This window comes from Lepidochelys kempii, chromosome 5, assembly GCF_965140265.1.
Source record: "Lepidochelys kempii isolate rLepKem1 chromosome 5, rLepKem1.hap2, whole genome shotgun sequence".
Lineage (NCBI taxonomy): Eukaryota > Metazoa > Chordata > Testudines > Cheloniidae > Lepidochelys > Lepidochelys kempii.
Genome location: NC_133260.1, coordinates 133,109,215 through 133,130,204, shown reverse-complemented (window position 1 = coordinate 133,130,204; position 20,990 = coordinate 133,109,215). Strand labels below are relative to the sequence as shown.

Sequence of the window (20,990 nt, the reverse complement as noted above, 5' to 3'; positions counted from 1 at the left end):
GAGTGGTTTGTTAGCGTGAAGACAGGTGAACCAAGACTATTCCAGAAGTTAATAAGGTCTTTTAGTTTTTCATTATCCTTTGCTGCAGTCTTATTTCAGACTTCATTAATTATCGTCTCGATACAGTGTAGTAGTGTTGATTTCCAAGCTAAAGGATATTTTGCTTTCTAAAGTCCTCTGAATTGTTCAGAGAGGTTTCTTGGCTTTCCTCATTCATCCCTGGAACATTTGAAAATGTTGGTCAGTCTGTAAAGCCCCAATGATCAACTGTACCAAACGGCTGGACACAACTACATAATGAGATGCCAAGAAGAAAGCGATACTCCAGATTACCTTGTTTATACGCACATTACAAATTCCACAATGCACATTCACAAATGCAGGCTACTGGTTGTTAGAGAAGGTTTTAAGCAAGAGAAATTCAGACAAGGACTAGATAGGAAAAATTAAACACATTAACTAAAAGAGTCAGAATATCCTCCCCACCCCCAATCAGGTTATTGCAATCTACTTCCAACTGAGAACAGACTCTGGTTCAATCAACCACTAGTTTGGAAAAGGCATATACTCACTTCTTTTGTGTGAGGTCTAAACCACTATTGACTATTCCATCCACCTTTACATTCTTCTGCCCACAGATATTTCCATAACTGTCATATCCTGAAACCAATCTTGCAGCTGCTCCAGTAGCTATTGAAAAGCCACAAATAAAACCCTGGGAAAAAAAACAGATAAAAGGTTCAATGGCAACTGTGTCAGAAACACAGTTTAACAATGCTCTCCTTGGAGCTGGTCATGAGGGAAGAGTCAGCTGTAATTCATCTATTTCAGAGGAAAGCAGTCCAATTTCTTGCACCCTTCTTTGAAATGCCTTCCATTTAAAAGGGAAAAGTCTAAGTCAATCAAGAAAGAACCACTGTGGGGAATAACAGACAGTTGTGAATTTAAATGCAAACACTAATTAAAAATATGATTCAGATGTGCTAAAAGTTATTTATTAGCTGAACAGGCTCAACAGTGTGCTAGGTGCTTTTACAAGACAGGCATAAAACAAAGTTCCTGAGGTGAACTGCTCACAATCTAGGCAGATAGCACACAACTGTAAAGGAGAGGGGGGCAGGGAAGGAGCGCAACAAATGCAGCATGACTAGTGAAGTTTGGGTTGCAGCTCGTTAATTTCCAGATAGTTAGGGTATTTTTGTTTGTAAGATTTTTCAAACATCTTGTTAACACTTCTGAGGGAAAGAAGGCCTATTTGGAGTAAGTGCATTTTAAGCAGAAGGGGAGGCAGGGCAGACCAGGCCAGGAAAGACATTTCAGGTATGGGGGACACATGGAAGAAAAAGAAACAGAAACAACAGTGGAAGCACACAAAAGGAGCACGTGGTGGAGCAAAGAGGGAAAAGGGGCCTTACAGAAGAGAGACCCAGGTCTCACTGGGCTATTGACTAACTTTTCAAAGAGCTTAAATCGGATATTAAAGGGGAAGTTTGGGGGTGGAGGGGAAATGCAGAGAGGCCAGCGTAAGGAGGTCATGCCTGAAAGCATCAATTATCTCTTTACAACTAATTAGGCTGGCAAGATCCTGAGCAGAGAAAGATAGTCCTTATGCTGTCTCTCTAAGTGTCCAGTGATGCCAGAGGAAGAAGATAAGAGGGGTAAGCCAAAGTTTGAGATTGGTGGGAGAATGAGTTAGTGGCGGGTGGCAAAGGAAACAAGTGCAGAAGAGCGTCTGAAGTTACAAGTGGACCCAACAGAATCAACTGAGAAGGAAAAGGCAATTGGAAGGAGGGTGTGGAGAAGTCAAACATTGACAGCTTTAAAGCCTTAGGAGGGGGAGACAACGCAGTGCTAAGGAGGGACCAATACGGAAGGAGACAAGTTGATTAGAGAGAAATTCCAAATGAAGTGCAGGTCACTGTTTTATAGTGAATTAGCTTATTCATAAACTTAACATTGGATATCAAAGCAAAGAAGGAGTAAAAGGTCATCGCTAGTAATAATTAAGCTGATTTGCAGCTCCTACTGTCAATTTCTTGAATCCATCACCACTCATGTAAAAGCTCTAGTTCCTTTTAAGCAATAGAATTTTATGTAGGATAATGCTCAGGTTCTTAACGGTTTCCACACTGTGACTCTACACTACAGCAGAGAAGTTTCAGGATCCTCCTCCATCTATTTTAGTATTCTACTCCCATCTAGCCACAAAGTGAGGGAAGGTGGATGTAACCGCCTGAACTTATTTGCAACTCCCCAAGGCAGTGATGATATGACAATTGCTCTGCACAGTGTATTGGTGTGACAAGAAAGCTGTAGGATAGTACACCATACAAAAGGAAAAATTCGCAGTTGTAGGTGTGTATGGAGTTGTATCAGCAGGACACTGCCAACAACAGACCGGGTAACAGCAAAGGGTGAAACGTAACACAATCTGGGATCTAATTTTCAAAGAGGGGCATATGCAACTGTGTGTACCTAATTTGTATGGTCTAATACCCCAAATAAATATATAGAACTAGGCATTTCTGGATTAAACAGTCAGTTATATGCACTGGAGTTAAAAATCAAACTTGTCAATGGATCGCAAAAATACCAAAGGGGTGCTAAGTGAAGAGCAAGTTAGCTATGAGCTTGCAGTGCACCAGGGTTGTAAAATAAAGACATTAAAAAAGTTTGAGATGCACAGGCAGAGAGCATCATCCCACAAACCAGGGATGTGAAAGGGAGAGTTATTCTCTAATTGGCGGTGGGTTGGACCTAGAATAATGTAAGCAATCCTCCCTAATTCCATACAAAAAAGGCAAAAAACACGATACAGAATTTTCACTAGGCTGCAATTATTTTTTTGTAATTTAACAACATCTAACTGCATCCAAGCACTTGTCAGGAGGAAGCCAAGTGTTCTGGCACCTGGGTAAAACACAGTAAGGCTTTGGCACCTGGGGCAGCTTGGGAAGAAGGTTTGGATTGTGGAATAAGCGTATTAACTGGATGGCTCTGCTAAAGTTATCAGCAGGGATATCAACAATTTTGAGGTTTACATTGCCATTTTTGTTTCAGTTTCAGAACTAGCAGCCTATTGAGATTAAGGTAACAGTTCCCTATGCTCAAAGCTATTTTTTCAAGACATCTACAGGTTTAGGATGATAGCCTTTAAAAAAAAAAATAGGCCAAGTTTAGAGTGACTTCTTCACAACCACGAGGGCTAGAAACTTATTTTAAAAGTAGCTTAGATTCCGATGCACACAATTCTGTGGCAAGACAGAGTCCATAGCAAATTATGAGACCCTGTGAAAGTACTAGATCTGTGCATAGTGACACTGCCTTACAAAAACGTATCAAAATCAAGCAAGTTCTTGTTCCGTAACTGATACTTGCCATGCTAAAGTACACTAGACACTGACTGAAGTTACCAAATTTCTAATCTCAAAATCTGATTTCTTCACGAGTGAAAACTGTCTGTGCCTATGTAACATTTAAAATCTTTCTTATTTTACTCACCATTCCAACACAAAAGAGGATGAACAGCAACAGCCATGGTATATCTGTGCAGCTGCGATCCTCCAGAGGCTTCCATTCTCGTTTGGAGCTCTTGGGTGAGAAAAAGGGATAAAGACAATGGTTACGAAGTCAATTCAATAAAATATGTTCTGCTAATAATAAAGCGCTTCAAAAAGTAGTTTTTAGGGCACTGATATTCATCTGGGTTTATCTTTTGATACTCAGCCCTGGTCTACACGGAGGGGAGGGGAAATCAATCTAAGTTACACAACTTCAGCTACATGAATAATGTAGTTGAAGTCAACGTACTTAGATCGACTTACCGTGGTGTCTTCACTGCAGTGAGTTGACTGCTGCTGCTCCCCTGTCGACTCCACCTGCGCCTCTCATGGAGCTGGAGTACAGGAGTCGACGGGAGAGCGCTCAGGGATCGATTTATCGTGTCTAGACTAGACACGATAAATCGATCCCTGCTGAATCGATCGCTGCCCGCCGATCTGGCGGGTAGTGAAGACATACCCTTAAATTACTTCATCTATACTGTAAAATGTACAATAATTATTTAAACTACAGTGAGGCTAATGGAACCATTCAATAGAAAGTCAAGGTAATGTGTCCAAGGGTAAGTGCAATAAGAATCTGCAAAAGAGAGTGGATAAGAGCAATGCTGAATTCAGAAAGCATTTCACTTATTCATATTTCTGGCTCTAGCAGAAGAGGGGAAATAAGCATCGTCACTCAAGAGATCTACAATACTAGTTACTGTACCCTTCCACAGCTACCGTATGTACAGTAATCTGCTTTCCAAGAAGGATAAAAGGATAAGCTTTTCACAAACTCGTCAGCTTTAAACACCTCCATGGCAGGATTAACAGCACAGTACAGACAGAAAGAACGTAAAATATAGCTGTCTGAGGAACAGTTTTTTAAATCTGCCTAGAAAAGGCAGCTGTGGAGTTCTGCAATTCAGGCAAGTAGTGTCAACTTATTAAAAGGAAGGAGTCTGGAGTTAAGTTAAAACTCTCAAGAAAGAGACTCTGCTGCTGTTTCAGATGACAGAAATACCTCAATGGATAAAAGGCTGGACTTAACCGTCTGCACTATAAAAATGGCTACCTGCTGCCCACAAGTGTACATTTCATAAAGTCTGTTCTACTTATAGTGGCTCATTATAATTAAAAAATTATGAAGAGGTGTTTAAGCTACGTTTCTTCCCTAGGACAGCTAGGGGAAGAATGCATATTGACTACAAAGCAAAATTAAGTATAGCACTAGAATTTTGTTCACAGATCAAAATTTTGATTTAGATCCAAGGTTGAAAAAAGTACACCTCACTTTAAAAATAATAAAGTTGCAGAGACAACAAAGCTCTTTCAGTACGTTTCCAGGAAACTACTGCTTGTAGCATCTCCCTACCAAAAGTTTAGGCATTTAAAAGGATCTTTGGGAGAGCTATTCTTCCATTCAGTAAAGGCATGGATCACAGAACACAGACTGTAGTCCAGAAGAGGTGTAGAATGGCCTTCTATACCTTTATGGGAGAGCACAAACTGGGATATAAAGAAACAACTGAAGATTCCAACCTCTTGTGTAGGAAGGGCAACCTGCCAAAACCTTAAATTTTCATTACTGGAGTTTGTTGGAGTTTCAGATGAGAATCAGAACAGGAAACTGAACTGCCAAAGCCGAGCTATTGTAAACTTTGCTGACATTTGCCATCTCCAGCACCTAGCTTTGCAGCCTGATCAAAAGCAGAAAGTCTGTCGCACATGGCTGTTGTATCACTAGCGGAAATGTGTTAGTAAGATGGTTTGGGGTATTCAAGACTCATCTTTAGCTCGATTTGCAAACACAAATACCCTTTACAAATACCCTTTACAAATACCCTTTACAAATAAAGTTATTAGAAAACTACAAACTAGATACAATGAAAGAAAAACCGCATCTTCCTCATCCTCTGCATTCGAACTACAGACCCCGTTTGAAATGAAGTTTCATTACAATGGTATCTGTTAATATTTTTAAAGTCTTTCTGCATTTGTCCAGGCTGTGCCTGAGTCCTCTAATCAGTGGCTGTTGACACGAAAATAAAGTAACAGCTCTTGGAGAATCACTGCCTTCCATGAGAGGAGCTGGCTGGGTGACCCCACTCAGTCTGGGCTGGCATAGAGGGACCTGGAAGAAATTTCAGTTTCCAGATAAGAACTCCAGCAGACCCAGACTCTGGGAACTGCAACCTCTGGAATTTGACTCCAGACCAGGAACCAGAAAGGTACCTTATAAAGGACATCCTGCAGCATGGACTTGCCTTTTGAAGTTAGCATCCACAGAGGCTGCCCACATCAACTCTAGTGCCATGAAACTGTAAGGATACCCATCTCTCTCTGCTGAAAAGGTAGAGGCTGCTCTTGTGGAGTGAGCCATGAACCTCTTTACTCCAAACACTACCTTCTCCTTCTTCATATAATGTCACTCCCAATGACACAAAGCCTTAAAAGGCAAGCTGGGGAACCCCACAAGAATAAAATCTGCCTTCTAGTTTCTAGAGTTTTATTCAATTATGCAAAGCCCTCTTCCCACTGAGCAGTAAGTTTCTCTTTATTCTGTGGGACTGGAAGGAATGAGGAGAGACATTCCCACCTAAGTGGACAGATGAAACACGCTGAAGGACACAGGAGAGACTGAATTACTGCAGAAGTTCTGACCTGACTAAGAAGCCACCTAGCAATCTGTGAACAATGAGCAAAGTTCCCAATATCATGGTCAAACAGATTGCCAATAAAAAGGAAGTTTTAAATGTGAGAAATCTCTCCTAAGATTTTCTTTAAGTGTTCATAAAACATGCCTATGAGGTGTTTAGCTGGGTAAGACTTCACTGTCAACTGTTTGAAAGAGATATTCTTACCACTTCCAGATGGCAAGTCAGAAATGCTCTCCAGTACTTTGCCTATATATTATTTATTTCAATTTATAACAATATACACAGAAGTGCCTACCCTCAGCTCTAGGTGCCTCTGCCAAAATTTAAAAATACAATCAGCAAAACGAAAGCCAACAGCTGTTAAATATCTCCAAGCCACCATAACTCCCCAATCTCAATAAAAAACAATCCGATCAACACTCTCCCTCTCCCCAAAAACAGCTTCTATTGTGCCCCTCTCCCCTCAATAGCCTGGGTAACTGATAATGGTCCCTACAATATGAGATTTGGGTTTTCATACCAGGGAGGTGGGAGAGAATAGATTACAAAGTTGAGGGCCTCTAATGGGAAAACACTCTGCAAACAGCTCCTTCTCTTTTGTACTGAATGGACTCCAGCACAAGTGCCTCTGCCAACTGCAACCATGGCAGTAAGACATGGAGCAAGAGTCAGTCTTTCAAGCACTTTGTGGTTCTCTCCCTAAAAAAATGGCTTTGAGTGTGTGGGGTTCCTTGTTAACTGCCTCATTGACTTTTGTATAAAGTCAGCTCTGTTTGCAAATACGCTGCATTTCCTAGGAGTATGTCTCTGCTACGGGGACTCTTCCAGCACAGCTATGTTGGCACAGCCCTGAAAAGTACACGTAGCATACACCGACAAAGGTTTTTTCCATTGGTGTAGGAACACCGCCTCCCCAAACAACTAAGCTACATTGATGGAAGCGCCACCAACATAGCTGCGTCTATACTGGGGGTTATGTTGGCATAGCTATGTCAGTTGGGAGTGTGGGGGGTTTTCACACCCCTGACCAATTTAGCTATACAGACATAGATTTGGTCTACACAGGAAAGTTATCTGCCAACCACACAAACTCACTCTGGGCTCCGAGAGTGTCTACACTGCAATTAGACACCTGTGGCTGCGCCCATACCAACTGACTCGGGCCGCAGGGCTGTTTAATAGTACTGTAGACTTCCAGGTTTGGGCTAGGATCCTGAGAGGTAGGAGGGTCATGGGCTAGCTGCAGGTAGACGTGCCCCGACAGTCAAGCTGGGTTCTTTTCATCTCTCTCATTATCACCACTACAAGAGGTGCTTGCAGGCCAAATGATGCCCTCAGCTACACCCATGCAAACCAACCGTCTTCAAATGATGCAACCCTTACACTTAAAACAACATCTGCAGTGAGATTTTCGCATTAAGTCATATTTGCACAAATTAAGTTCATGTAATGTCATGCTCAATGTCTTTAAAGCTCTCTCCAGGGATCTTTTCTGGCTTTGCTAAATCTCACAATATTTTTTATTTACCGGTAGTGCTAACAGAAAGAGAAGAAGCTGATGAGTTTCAAATGAAATCTTGTAATACAATTTTTTAAAAGCCATTGGATGTACTTTGGAAGAGCGTTGACAAGAATTTGGAATTACTCACAGCTACCACAGGTAATCCATTTCATTTGCTAAGTTACTGGACAGCCCCAAAGCCTTCCAGGACAACAGATGCAAAAGCTGCAGACACAAATCTCCACTGCTACAATGATCAAACACACACTTCCCACAACACAACTTTCAAGATCCATGGGTCCTACGCATGCCTATCACAACATGCGGTGTACCTCACCCAGTGCACTAAATGCCCCAACAACAACCACGTGAGTGAACCCAGACAGTCCTTACGCTCTCAGGAGAGCTCACAGGAAAACAGTAAGACAAAAAGCACGATATCACCTGTGGATAAACACTTTTCACAAAATGATCACCCTACATCTGACCTCTCAGTCCACATCCTCAAAGGAAACCTACACAACACTTTCTAAAGACAAGCCTGGGAGCTTAAATTCATAACTTTGCCAGACCCTAAAAAACATGGACTGAAAAAAAAAGACATTGGATTAATGGCTTATTATAACAATCTATAGTTAAAGCTGTGAGTTTGTCATGGATTCTGTGATTTTCTGGGACCTCTGTGATTTCTGCAGCAGCTGGTCTGGAGGCTGCCTGAACCGCTCCTGGGCCAGCCATCCTGGCCGTTGCTGGGGCAGACTCGGGCCACTGTGCCCTCCTTCTCCAGCAGCAGCAGGAGTTTGGGAGGGGGCTCAAGGCTGGGAGCTGGGGAGCAGGAGGCCGTGAGAGCTCTGGGCAGCACTTACCTCAGGGGGCTCCCCGGAAGCGGCGACATGTCTCTCCCTCCGCTCCTAGGCAGAGAAGCCGCCAGACAGATCTGAGCATTGCCTTCACCCGGAGGCACTGCTCCCGCAGCTCCCATTGGCCACAGTTCCTGATCAATAGGAGCTGGGGAGCCGATGCTTGGGGCGGAAGCAGCACGCAGAGCTACCTGGCCGTACCTCCGCCTAGGAGCTGAGGGAGAGACATGTCGCCGCCTCTGGGGAGCCGTGCGGAGCCAGGTAGGAGAGCCTGCCAGCCCCTCCAACCCCCACCCCCACCCCAGCCAGCCCCTCCCAAGCACCCATAGTGCCCCCTGGGTCACCACACACAGCCCCGAGCACCGGTGGCACCCCTGGACTGCCCTACCCCCAAGATTTAGTCAGGGGTATATAGTACAAGTCATGGACAGGTCACAGTCCATGAATTTTTGTTTACTGCCTGTGACCTGTCTATGACTTTTACTGAAAAACCCATAACTAAAATGCAGCCTTATCTATAATCCACAAATACCCCTCCCCCACCCCACCCAGCTGTTCTCCAACCCCTTTTACTCCCTATTAGTGAAGGAGTGTTAACGGGCCAATTCACCTTGAATGGTCTCTTGAAATGTGTTAACAACTTATGCCGAACAATTGTTCCGCCTTGTATTTAAGCTGTGACGCTCTAAAAGTGGTTCTACGAACACATTTTTTGGTGGCCACACTGACCCTTTCCCCTAAAATACTTAATTCACTTTAAGAACAACAAGTAAATATGCACAGATACATATATAAATTACAAAGATTTGGATGTGTAGGGTTTTTTTTGCCAGATTCAATAATAAAAATAATGCTGTGAAAAGTGGTGTGTGTATATTTGTTAATATCACTTTTCACAGCAAACTTAGTAGCTATCTGGGAGGCTGTGAAAAGTGATATTAACCAACATACAAGCATCACTTTTTACAGCCTTCCAGACAGCTAGTATTGGGGGCGGGGGGAGAGAAGGGTTGAAAGGGGAGGCAACTGGGGCCAGAAGCAATGGTGGGATGGATGTGAGGCCAGGAAGGCAGCAGTGTCCTGGGACGATGGGGGGCAGGATGGATATAGGGCCGTAGGAGGTGGCGGGGGGCCAGGGAGGTGGGTGATGAGCCCTGCTGTCGCATGGCCGGAGCCAGGGATTGGAGCCCACTGATGTACAGCTGGAGCTGTAGGTCAGCGCCTGGGGCCACAGCCTGCTGCCATACAGCCAGAGCCTGGAGCCGGGAGTCAGTGCCCGCCGATGTGTGGCTGAAGCCAGCACTCGCTGCTGTGTGGCTAAGGCCAGGGGTCAGTTCCCACCACCACATGGCTGGAGCCCGGGACCAGAGCTGTGGGTCGGGCTGGGGTGGCTGGGGCAGGGTATCAGCGCCTAAGGGCTGGGGCCGTGCGGCCGGAGATGGGGGTCAGCACCTGTCAACGCACGGCTGGAAACAGGGATCAAAGCCCGAAACCTCGCAGTCGGAGCCTGCTGCCACACACCCAGGACTGGGGTTCGGCACCTGGGACCAGCGTGCGCCACTGCACAGCCAGAGTCCGGGGCCAGCACCTGCCACCACAAGGCCAGAACTGGGGGCCAGAGACTGAAGCCCTGCAGCTGGAACCTGGGGTTGGCGCCTGAAGCCCTGAGGTTGGAGCCTGCTGCCAGCACCCGCCACCACATGGCTGGACTCAGGGACAAGAGTCAGGGGCCAGCACCTGCTGCCACACAGCCAGAACCAGAGGCTGAAGCCCCGCAGCTGGAGCCCAGGACCACGTGGCCGGAGGGGTCAGTATCCACCGCCCCGGGGTCGGAGCCCGGGGCTGCATGGGCAGGCTCCCACAGTCCTGCCACTGGAGCCTACAGACCCACCTTGGCGGGGAGGGGATTTGGGAAGAACTCACCTTGCTCCTGCAGCGCTGTGCCCCATCTGTCTCCAGAGGTGGTGCAGGGCAGCACATCCAGAAGCAACAGGGAAGGAGGGAGGGGGAAGGGTGAAAGCCTGATGATGAAAGGGATGAAAGCCTGATGATGGGGGTGGGGGGCAAAGCACGCCCCCACGAAAAGTCCCTGGCAGTCGCATTTGAGAAACATTGCTCTAAGTACATTTCCCAGACCTGAAGAAGAGCTCTGTGTAAGCTTGAAAGCTTGTCTTTCTCATCAACAGAAGTTGGTACAATAAAAGATATTATCTTACCAACCTTGTCTTTCTAAAAGGAAATATGAAAGCCATGATTTTAACAGGCATTTAAAAGGTTACATGGATGAATTAAGTCTGTTTTCATATCTTTACTTACATCCTGAATTGTGCTAAATCAGGTTTACAGCTCCACAAAAGCAAAGTGTCAAGCAAGACTTCTCAATACGAACACTCCATGTATGTGACAATTAACGACCTGATTTTCAACTCCCAAAAATATCAAGATGATGTCATACACATTCAGATCATGTATTTATCTTGAAAAGTGTATCTTATTCTATGCAAATGATTACTAGCCTTAGTGACTTATGTTCAAGTGTCCAAAATATTTACTTTATGGTCATCACGAGGTTTAACACAAATGTTGAGATTGTGTTTCCTCTGCAGTAGGCCTCCACTTTTTGCCTACATTATAACTGAAGCACCATCAAAATTGCAGTGACAAGCTTTGCCTGCAGCCCTCAATCCACATTTCTACTGATTTCAGCCTTCTGAATGGACAGATTAAAATTTCTTCAGCATTTGCTGATGCAAGAAGCATAGAGACAAGATAAGCAAAAACTGATATTTTTCCTTGCCATTTGCCCCACTGTAACAGTTTCCTGTTAAAATGATAGCATGATGTTATTTTTGTTCTGCTAGCTTACAGAAGGTATTGCCCCTGAACAAAGCATGTAACTTGAAGAAGAGCTCTGTGTAAACTAGAAAGCTTGGTCTTCTTCATCTATGTAAGGTGGGAGCTTTGTTGAGAACTGCTGGTAGATTAGCTGCTAGGTTTGCTATTTGATTAACTGTTCTTTTAATGCATAGCAGAAGTGCCTAGAGCATGAGATAGATACAGTCATACCTCAGAATTCAAAATAGGAATACAGTTTTCTTTGTACAGATGCTTTTCTTGTATTAGCCCCACTTGCAGAATCAAGTAGTGGACCTACAAATTAGGTCCATTCAGTGCACACTCAGGACATAGTGCCAATTTTTTTTAAAGGAGTAAAAAAAAATGACCCAGGTAACTACAGGCTTCAGTCTGACATCAATCCCAGGAAAGATAAGGGAATGGGCAATGGACTCGATTAATAAAGAATTAAAGGAAGGTAATATAATTAACACAAATCAACATTTGGTTGATAAGGTAATAGTGTTGATGTAGTATACGTAGACTTCTGGAAGGTGTTTGACTTTTACTGCATGACATTTTGATTAAAAAACTAGATTGATATAAAATTAACATGGGACACATTAAATGGATTAAAAACTGGCTAACTGATAGGTCTCAAAATGTAACTGTAAACAGGGAATCATCATCAAGCAGGTGTGTTTCCAGTGTGGTCCCACAGGGACCTATGCTATTTAACAGCTTTATCAAGGACCTGGAAAAAACCAAAATAATCACTGACGAAGTTTGCTGATGACACAAAAATTAAGGGAGTGGCAAATATTGAAGAGGAGAGGTCACTCATTCAGAGTTATCAAGGTTGCTTGGTAAAAACTGGACACAAACAAACAATATCCATTTTTGTATGTCTAACTGTAAATGTACACATCTAGGAACAAAGGATGTAGACCATACTTACAGGATGGGGAGCAGTGACTCTGAAAAAGATTTGAGGGTTGTGGTGGATAATTGGTTGAACATGAGCTCTGTATATGATGCTGTGGCCGAAAGAGCTAATGCGAGCCTGGGATGCATCAACAGGGTATTTTGGTTGGGAGAGGTTATTTTACCTCTTTATTTGGCACTGATGCGATCTCTGCTGGAATACTATGTCCAGTCCTGGTGCTCACAATACAAGAAGGTTGTTGATAAACTGGAGAGGATTTGGAGAAGAGCCACAAGAGCGATTAAAGGATTAGAAAACATGCCTTACACTGATAACTTCAAGGAGCTCAATCTAGCTTAACAAAGAGCAGGTTAAGGGGCAACATGATTACGGTCTGTAAGGACCTACACGGGGAATAAGCATTTAATAATGGGCTCTTCAGTATAACAGAGAAAGGTATAACATGATCCAATGGCTGGAAGTTGAAGCCAGACAAATTCAGACTGGAAATCAGCATAATTTTTTAATGGTGAGAGATATTAACCACTAAAACAATTTACCAAGGGTCGTGGCGCATTCTCCATCACCAACAATTTTTAAATCAAGATTGGCTGTTTTTCTAAAAGGTCTGCTCTAGGAATTATATATTGGGGAAGTTCTCTCTTTTAGAAGAGGTCACACGAGATGTCAAAGATTCCAAAGCCAGGACAGACCAATTAATCATTTCTTCAAATTGTTTATTTCGTGCTACATTGACAAGAAAGTTGCCACCCCCATTTGTTAACATCCTGTTCAAGTTTTAATTATTTCTATTGCAGTAGCATCTTCAGGCTCTAGCCCCTATTGTTCTAGGCACCATCCAAATCTAACAGATCCAAGCGTAAGACCATAAAAAACAGATAAATACGATACAAATGGGCAAGATGGCCTAAGACTGAAATGACATGCATTTGTCACAGCACACCAACTTCTCAGACACGGTCAAGTGTTTTGTAAGCAAACTGACAGAGGTGAGATCTGAAGAAGGACAACACTGACTTTGCAGATTTTTTTACAGGTCGTTTCTCTCATGAAGAAGTGGAGACACGAGAGAGAGTGAAAGTGCTGGTTAGAAAAATCTGACAAATAAGCAATATAGGTTGGTATCGCTCTTGGAATGTAAACAGGGATCAATGTCTCAATTACAGCTGGCTGATTTGGGTTTGTCAGAAGTTCTAGTCTTTTCAAATTTGCTTTGAATTGCAGCAGTGTCTGGAATGAAAATAACTGGGGCAGAGATCCCATTTATCAGAGAGGAGAAAGTTGCAGTATCTGAGACATGAATTGATGAGGGCCTGGCTGAGAGTTTTCAAAATGTGGAAGGTCAGATCACAGAAATGTTGTGCCTGAAGCAGCAGGGAGATTCTGACACTGCCTGGATAGGTGTATCTAGAGAGAGGACGGAGTCAAAAAGACACAGGTTTATGGGCCTGAGCAATAGAGAGGATGGTAGTTACTGACCACAGCAACTAAGAGAGGAGGGAGGTGGAGAGCTGGGAAGAAAAGCTTAAGCACTTTGTTTTGGCCACACTGAGTTTAAACTAGCAGCTGGACATCCATAAGGAAATGAAGTGGGGAAGGCAACATTTTCAGATGACAATTATGGTCGTATATGAGAAAGGCAGCTCACCAGTCAAGGAGAAAAGTCTTTGCCTTTTAGTTGTTTTTTGTGTGGTATAATTACCAGATAATCTGGGTGCACGCGCGTGCGTGAGAAAGATTTACAGAGACTACTACTGAATGAAGGTGATGTTCAAGTGCTTCTGGAAGGCCTAGAACAGGGACTTCATGATCCTCATAGCTACATGTCAATGATAATGGCAATGCTTTACTTGACTTACCATATTTAACAGTGATTCAGTTGTACTTCAGTAGACAACAATTACTCTAGGACCACACATTACCCTGCAGATACCATGAGTCAGTCCCTAAAAAACCCATACACTTTTATGTGGAAAGTGCTACAGGGGAAAGGTGCAGCTCAGGTTAACTATTTAAGTGTATGAGTACACAGTATTCACAGTGCAAGGATTTAAGATTTCAGTGCTCAAAGCAACGGCCTGAAATGGTGAAAGCCAAATCACCATTCATGTGATGATTCACCAAATCATCCATCAGCCCTTACCTTGAACTTACATAGTGCTTTGTGTTTTTAAAGCACTGTACAAACATGCATTAATTAAACCTCCTGATACCCACCTATATCACAAAGGTATGACATATTAGCCCAAGTTGCTAGATAACAAAGACAGGTTACACTGACTTGCCCTAGGCCATACAGTGGCTATCAAAACTGAGATCAGAACTAAGAGGTTACTGGCTTCTGGGCCCTCTCTTGGGTCCAGGCTATATTACAAAAGGTTGGCCAGTATAATTATAAACGGCAGACAACCCACCTAGGGTAGATGCAATTTCTACTAGCAAAAAATGTTCTCCTGCTGCTACAGCTTATACTGGTTTCCTGGACAAAAAAACAAGCAAGCAACAAACAACTGGTATAACTGCATCTACACAGAGCTTCGGCTGGTATAAAAACATCATTAAAAAAGCACCCCTAACTGACATATCGGCAAGAGTTTTTAGTGTAGATCTGGCCTCAGACAACATTCCACCCTGCCCCTCTGATTTCCCCCGCCCCAATTTACTAAGACATTTCATTACATTGCAATGACGAATAAATATTGGCTGTCCTATCAGCCCCACCCAAAACAGCATACCCCATTACATGTGGTCAGTTATTTCAGCAGGTTAGAAAGTAACTTTTAGTATGTGAATAAGACGATACATGTTTTTTATCAAAAGTCATTACTGAGCCCTGGTCTACACTACAGGGTTAGGTCGAATTTAGCCGTGTTAGGTTGATTTTATAACAAATGTGTCTACACAAGCAACCCCGTTCCATCAACCTAAAGGGCTCTTAAAATTGACTTCTGTACTCCTCCCTGGCGAGGGGAGTAGCGCTAAAATCAACCTTGCTGGGTCGAATTTGGGAGAGTGCAGATGCAAACTGACATTATTAGCCTCCGGAAGCTATCCCGCCAACGTGACCTCTCTGGACAGCACTTTCAACTCCGACACACTAGCCAGGTACACAGGAAAAGCCCCGGGAACTTTTTAATTTCATTTCCTGTTTGGTCAGCGCGGCGAGCTCAGCAGCACAGGTGACCAAGCAGTCCCCCTAGAATCACAAACGAGCTCCAGCATGGAGCGAACAGGAGACACTGGATCTGATTGCTGTATGGGGAGACGAATCTGTGCAGGCAAAACTCCGATCAAAAAGAAGAAATGCTAATATATATGCCAAAATCGCACAGGGCATGATGGACAGAGGCTACAACAGGGACACACAGCAGTGCTGTGTGAAAGTCAAGTTGCTCAGGCAAGCCTACCAAAAGACAATGGAGGCAAATGGTCACTCTGGGTCAAAGCCCTCATACATGCCACTTCTATGATCAGCTGCATGGCATTCTAGGGGGGATCCTACCACTACCCCACCACTGTCCATGGACACCTGCAAGGGGGGAGTCTCACGCAACACAGAGAAGGATTTTGTGGATGAGGAAGAGGAGGAGGAGGAGGAGGAGAATGCTTGCCTACTGTGCAGTGAATCCGTTCTCCCCGGCAGCCAGGATCTTTTCATCACCCTGGAGCCAATACCCGCCCAAGGCGGGATCCCCGATCCTGAAGGTGGGGAAGGCACCTCTGGTGAGTGCACATTTGTAACTACAGTACAGGGTTTAAAAGCAATAGTGTTTAATGTTTGATTTTCTCTGAAGACTTGGGATGCATTCGCGGCCAGTACAGCTACTGGAAAAGTCTGTTAACGTGTCTGGGGATGGACACACCTTATCAGTTATCTCCCTTTTTTTTTTTTAAATTAATAAAGAAAGAATGCGTGGTTTCAAAACAATAGTGACTTTATTTCCGTTGCCAGCTGTGATTGAAGGGGGGGGAGGGTGGTTGGCTTACAGGGAATTAAAATCAACGAAGGGGGCGAGTTTGCATCAAGGAGAAACACACACAGTTGTCACACCTTAGCCTGGCCAGTCATGAAACTGTTTTTCAAAGCCTCTCTGATGTGCAACGCGCCTACCTGTGCTCTTCTAATCGCCCTGGTGTCTGGCTGTTCAAAGCCGGCAACCAGGCGATTTGCCTCAACCTCCCACCCCGCCGTAAACGTCTCCCCCTTACTCTCACAGATATTATGGAGCACACAGCAAGCAGCAATAACAATGGGAATATTGTTGTTGCGCTGAGGTCTAACCTAGTCAGCAAACAGCAACAGTGAGCTTTTAAACCTCCAAGGGCACATTCTACCACCATTCTACACTTGTTCAGCCTATAGTTGAACTGCTCCTTACTACTGTCCAGGCTGCGTGTGTACTGCTTCATAAGCCATGCGAGCAAGGGGTAGGCTGGGTCCCCAAGGATAACTATTGGCATTTCAACATCCCCAACAGTAACTTTCTGGTCTGGGAAGTAAGTCCCTTCTTGCAACTGTTCAAACAGTCCAGAGTTCCTAAAAATGCGAGCGTCATGCACCTTTCCCAGCCATCCCACGCTGATGTTGGTGAAATATCCCTTGTGGTCCAACAGTGCTTGCAGCACCACTGAAAAGTACCCCTTGCAGTTTATGTACTGGTTGGCAAAGTGGTCCGGTGCCAAGATAGGGATATAGGTTCCGTCTGTCGCCCCATCACAGTTAGGGATACCCATTGCAGCAAAGCCATCCACTATGACCTGCACATTTCCCAGAGTCACTGCCCTTGATAGTAGAATGTCAGTGATTGCATTGACTACTTGAATCACAGCAGTCCCCACAGTAGATTTGCCCACTTCAAATTGATTCCCAACTGACCAGTAGCAGTCAGCCGTTGCAAGCTTCCACAGGGCTATTGCCACTTGCTTATCAACTGTCAGGGCAGCTCTCATCTTGGTATTCCCGTGCTTCAGGGCGGGGGAAAGCAACTCACAGAATTCCAGGAAAGTGGCCTTATGCATGCGAAAGTTTTGCAGCCACTGGGAATCATCCCATACATGCAAGGCTATGTGGTCCCACCAGTCTCTGCTTGTTTGTCGGGCCCAGAATCAGCATTCCACTGTATCATAGAATATCAGGGTTGGAAGGGACCTCAGGAGGTCCATCTAGTCCAACCCCCCGCTCAAAGCAGGACCAATCCCCAATTTTTGGCCCATATCCCTAAATGCCTCTCCCCCAAGGATTGAGCTCACAACCCTGGGTTTAGCAGGCTAATGCTCAAACCACTGAGCTATCCCTCCCCCTATCAACTAGCCCCACTGCTGCCATGATGTCCCAATTGCCACATCCCATGCTTTCAGGAATGCCTGTGTCCATGTCCTCCTCACAATCATCCTCGTGCTGCCGTCTCTTAGCCAGGTTCTGCACATACTGCAGTATAATGCACGAGGTGTTTACAATGCTCGCAACAGCAGCGGTGAGCTGAGCAGGCTCCATGCTTGCCGTGCTATGGCATCTGCATGGGTAACCCAGGAAAAAAGGTAGGAAATGATCGTCTGCAGTTGCTGGGAGGGAGGGAGGAGAGACTGACGACATGTACCCAAAACCACCCACGACAATGTTTTTGCCCCATCAGACATTGGGAGCATAACCCAGAATTCCAATGGGCAGCGGAGACTGTGGGATAGCTTCCCACAGTGTACTGCTCCGTGAGTCAGTGCTAGCCATGGTAGTGAGGATGCACTCTGACAACTTAATGTGCTTAGTGGGGACATACACAATTGACTGCATAAAATCACTTTCTAAAAATCAACTTCTATAAAATCGACCTAATTTCGTAGTGTAGACATACAATAAACACTTAATGATATTTCTTAGGGTAACTTTGTTGTGTCTGTAGATTAGCAAAGAATTCTCATGAGCTTTTTTACAAGTTATTCTCTTACTATTATAGGGTCCTTATTATTTGAGCACAGGGTCTCCTGTGAGCTTGGGTCTGTACCCGAAGGACTTTCACATCCTGAGGCAATACCTCAGAAGACAAAGCCAGTCTGGAAGAGTCACTGGGGTATGTCTACACGGCAATAAGACATCCATGGCTGGCCTATGTCAGCTGACTAGGGCTCGCAGGGCTTGGCCTGTGCAGCTATGAAGTTGCAGTGTAGATGTTCTGGCTCAGTCAGGAGCCTGGGCTCTGGGACCCTCCCTGGGTCCCAGAGTCTAGGCTCCTACCTGAGCCCAAACATCTACACTGCAATTTTATAGCCCCACAAGCCTGGGTCAGCTAACATAGGACTGCTGAAGATGTTTTATTGCAGTGTAGACATACCCACTAGGTGACCATACTTCTCTCTTCCTTCTATAAGACCTTCTATACTGCATATGTGCATCTGTTCTGCATGCTCACACAACTCAACACTTCTGGTAGGAAGGGAAGGAGCAGTCTTGATTGTACAGCACTACAAAACTATTCTCAGTAATGGAGGGGAATGAATGTCTTGCATTCTGTTCTTCTTCAGGCACTAATGCAATGATCCCACACCTACTACTTCATGAAGTGGTCCCCTACTTCTTACACCGTATTTGCAAATTTTCAACATAATTTAAGTGCAATTTAGAGTGCATGAATTGACACTTGAATTAATATATTATCGATGAGGCAATATGAAACTGACAATCTTGAAAAAGTTTGTTTACAAACCATTTATGAATTGATCAATGCCATAGGATTACAATTAAGTCATCTTTGCAGTCAGTTGATTCTAAGACTCATTGATTACTTTGTTTTCACAGGATTAGACAGGTACCTTCACTGCAGCCATGACAACATACAAAGCCATTACATATCTTGAAACCTAATAGAACTGGCAAATCGGTAACAGGTATAGCAGCATACCTGTTGATATCGGACAGCTTCAAATATAGACCTATTATGGGAGAAAAATCCATACCTTTAACCACCACTGAAAGTGTTTTAATTAAAGTGCTTCCAAACACCTATTTGAAAATAGCAGGCATTTGGCTAGAAAACAGAACTATCCATCATAAGTAAGGATACTCCACATGACATGTAAATCATTTGTGTTTAAAATCTATCCGAATATCAATACTGAGATGCTTTTTCTCTTTTTCAATAGTTCTCAAATCACAATCTCTAATACTGACCTATTCACACCAAAGAAAACACCCTATTTTCAGAGTAGTTTTCTCTGTAGCTGAAATAATATAAATTATTTCATTCACATTTTTGTATAATCAGCAGTAAATACAATCTACTTCACAGACTCCTTGAATTCCACTGCAGCTCTGAAATCACAAGACCTAAATAATAGAATATTCTGAAGTCTTATTAGAACAGTATTAGATTATATCTTTAACAGTTATCTGCAAGTTAGTTCCAATTAATTTATTTTTAGCTTCATCAAAATGTGAAATTAGGGTGAGGGAAAAAAGCAAGACAGAACCATCAAATTAGAGACCTTAGGACAATTCCACAGAGGAAGCTGCCCCTCCTCCTATGCGTTCCCCTAGAGTCTGATGAGTAGCTGTCTCAAATGAAAGAAATTTTTCCTCCTTTTACAGTTTCTAAAGTTAGAACTTGAGGACATGAAACATCACAGCTATTGCAAGACCTCAACCTGCACAGTGCTGCTGTAAGAAATAATGATCTTGCCATCCACCATCGACACTTATAGCAATTTGCTAAGTAATTGCTTAAAGGGTGTCCTTCACTCAAACTGGTTTGTCAACGGGAAATTGCATTTAATAAAATCTGACGATTTATGAGTGGACTTTGAAGTTCAACATAGTGAAAAGAACAAGCCATTTCACATTTCTAGCAGAAAAAAACGACAAGGGAACAGTTCTAAGGAGTTTCGTGGAACCTTGACAGCAGCATTCTAAGGGGGAAAACATACAGTTTGCATTTTCTATTATTTCCAATACAATTTTGGCATAAACTCATTTTAGATTTTTTTAAAAATCTGTTTTCATTGGTTTGATCTTGGTGATACAGGAACATACAGACACCACAGCAAGACTATATATCCAACATTAGAAACTATCTTGCATTTTCCCCCACCTAATAAACAATTTATAAACCAAATTCTTTAGAAGCTTCACCAATGCATCTTAAAGATAAACAAATCCAGTCTTGAAAACCTACACAAAGGCAACTTTAAAGTCTTTTTCTTTCTATACTGCCTTTGCAGTTATTTCAGAACAGCTCTTTCCCTCACAAACAAAGATGAGCTTCTCTACCTGGTGATCCTACTGTGAAGTTGTAATCTTGCATAAGCATGTGGTAAGACAAATATTGTCCTGGAAATGAATGTACTATCACAAATTCAACACCATGAACCAAATCCTGCTTGCCTTAGCCACGTGCATTGTTCCATATAACTGCATATGGAAGCAGGGAGAAAAGCTTGGTGAAAGCCTTGTATGAATACCAAAATCTGAGTGACAGCAAACAACATTGCAAAAGAAAAAAGAAGGCACAAGTTTGCACATTTCCTGTAATAGGGATATAGGCTGGGTGGATGTGGGGGTTATACTACTAATTTGCATTTATTTGCAAAAAGAAAAGAAAAGGAGGACTTGTGGCACCTTAGAGACTAACCAATTTATTAGAGCATAAGCTTTCGTGA

The 20,990-nt window shown here is 43.6% G+C and overlaps 1 protein-coding gene across 2 annotated transcripts in view; it reads right to left on the bottom strand.

Annotated features, from left to right (window-relative positions):
* SLC44A1 (solute carrier family 44 member 1) overlaps positions 1-20,990 on the bottom strand; it is a 91,232-nt gene that overhangs the window by 54,731 nt on the left and 15,511 nt on the right. For both annotated transcript variants that reach the window (XM_073345962.1, XM_073345963.1), the window contains exons 2-3: positions 3,502-3,591; positions 573-715 (exon numbers count right to left, since the gene is read on the bottom strand). In XM_073345962.1, coding sequence (XP_073202063.1) covers positions 573-715; positions 3,502-3,591 — 233 coding nt within the window. The remainder of the gene's footprint in view (positions 1-572; positions 716-3,501; positions 3,592-20,990) is intronic.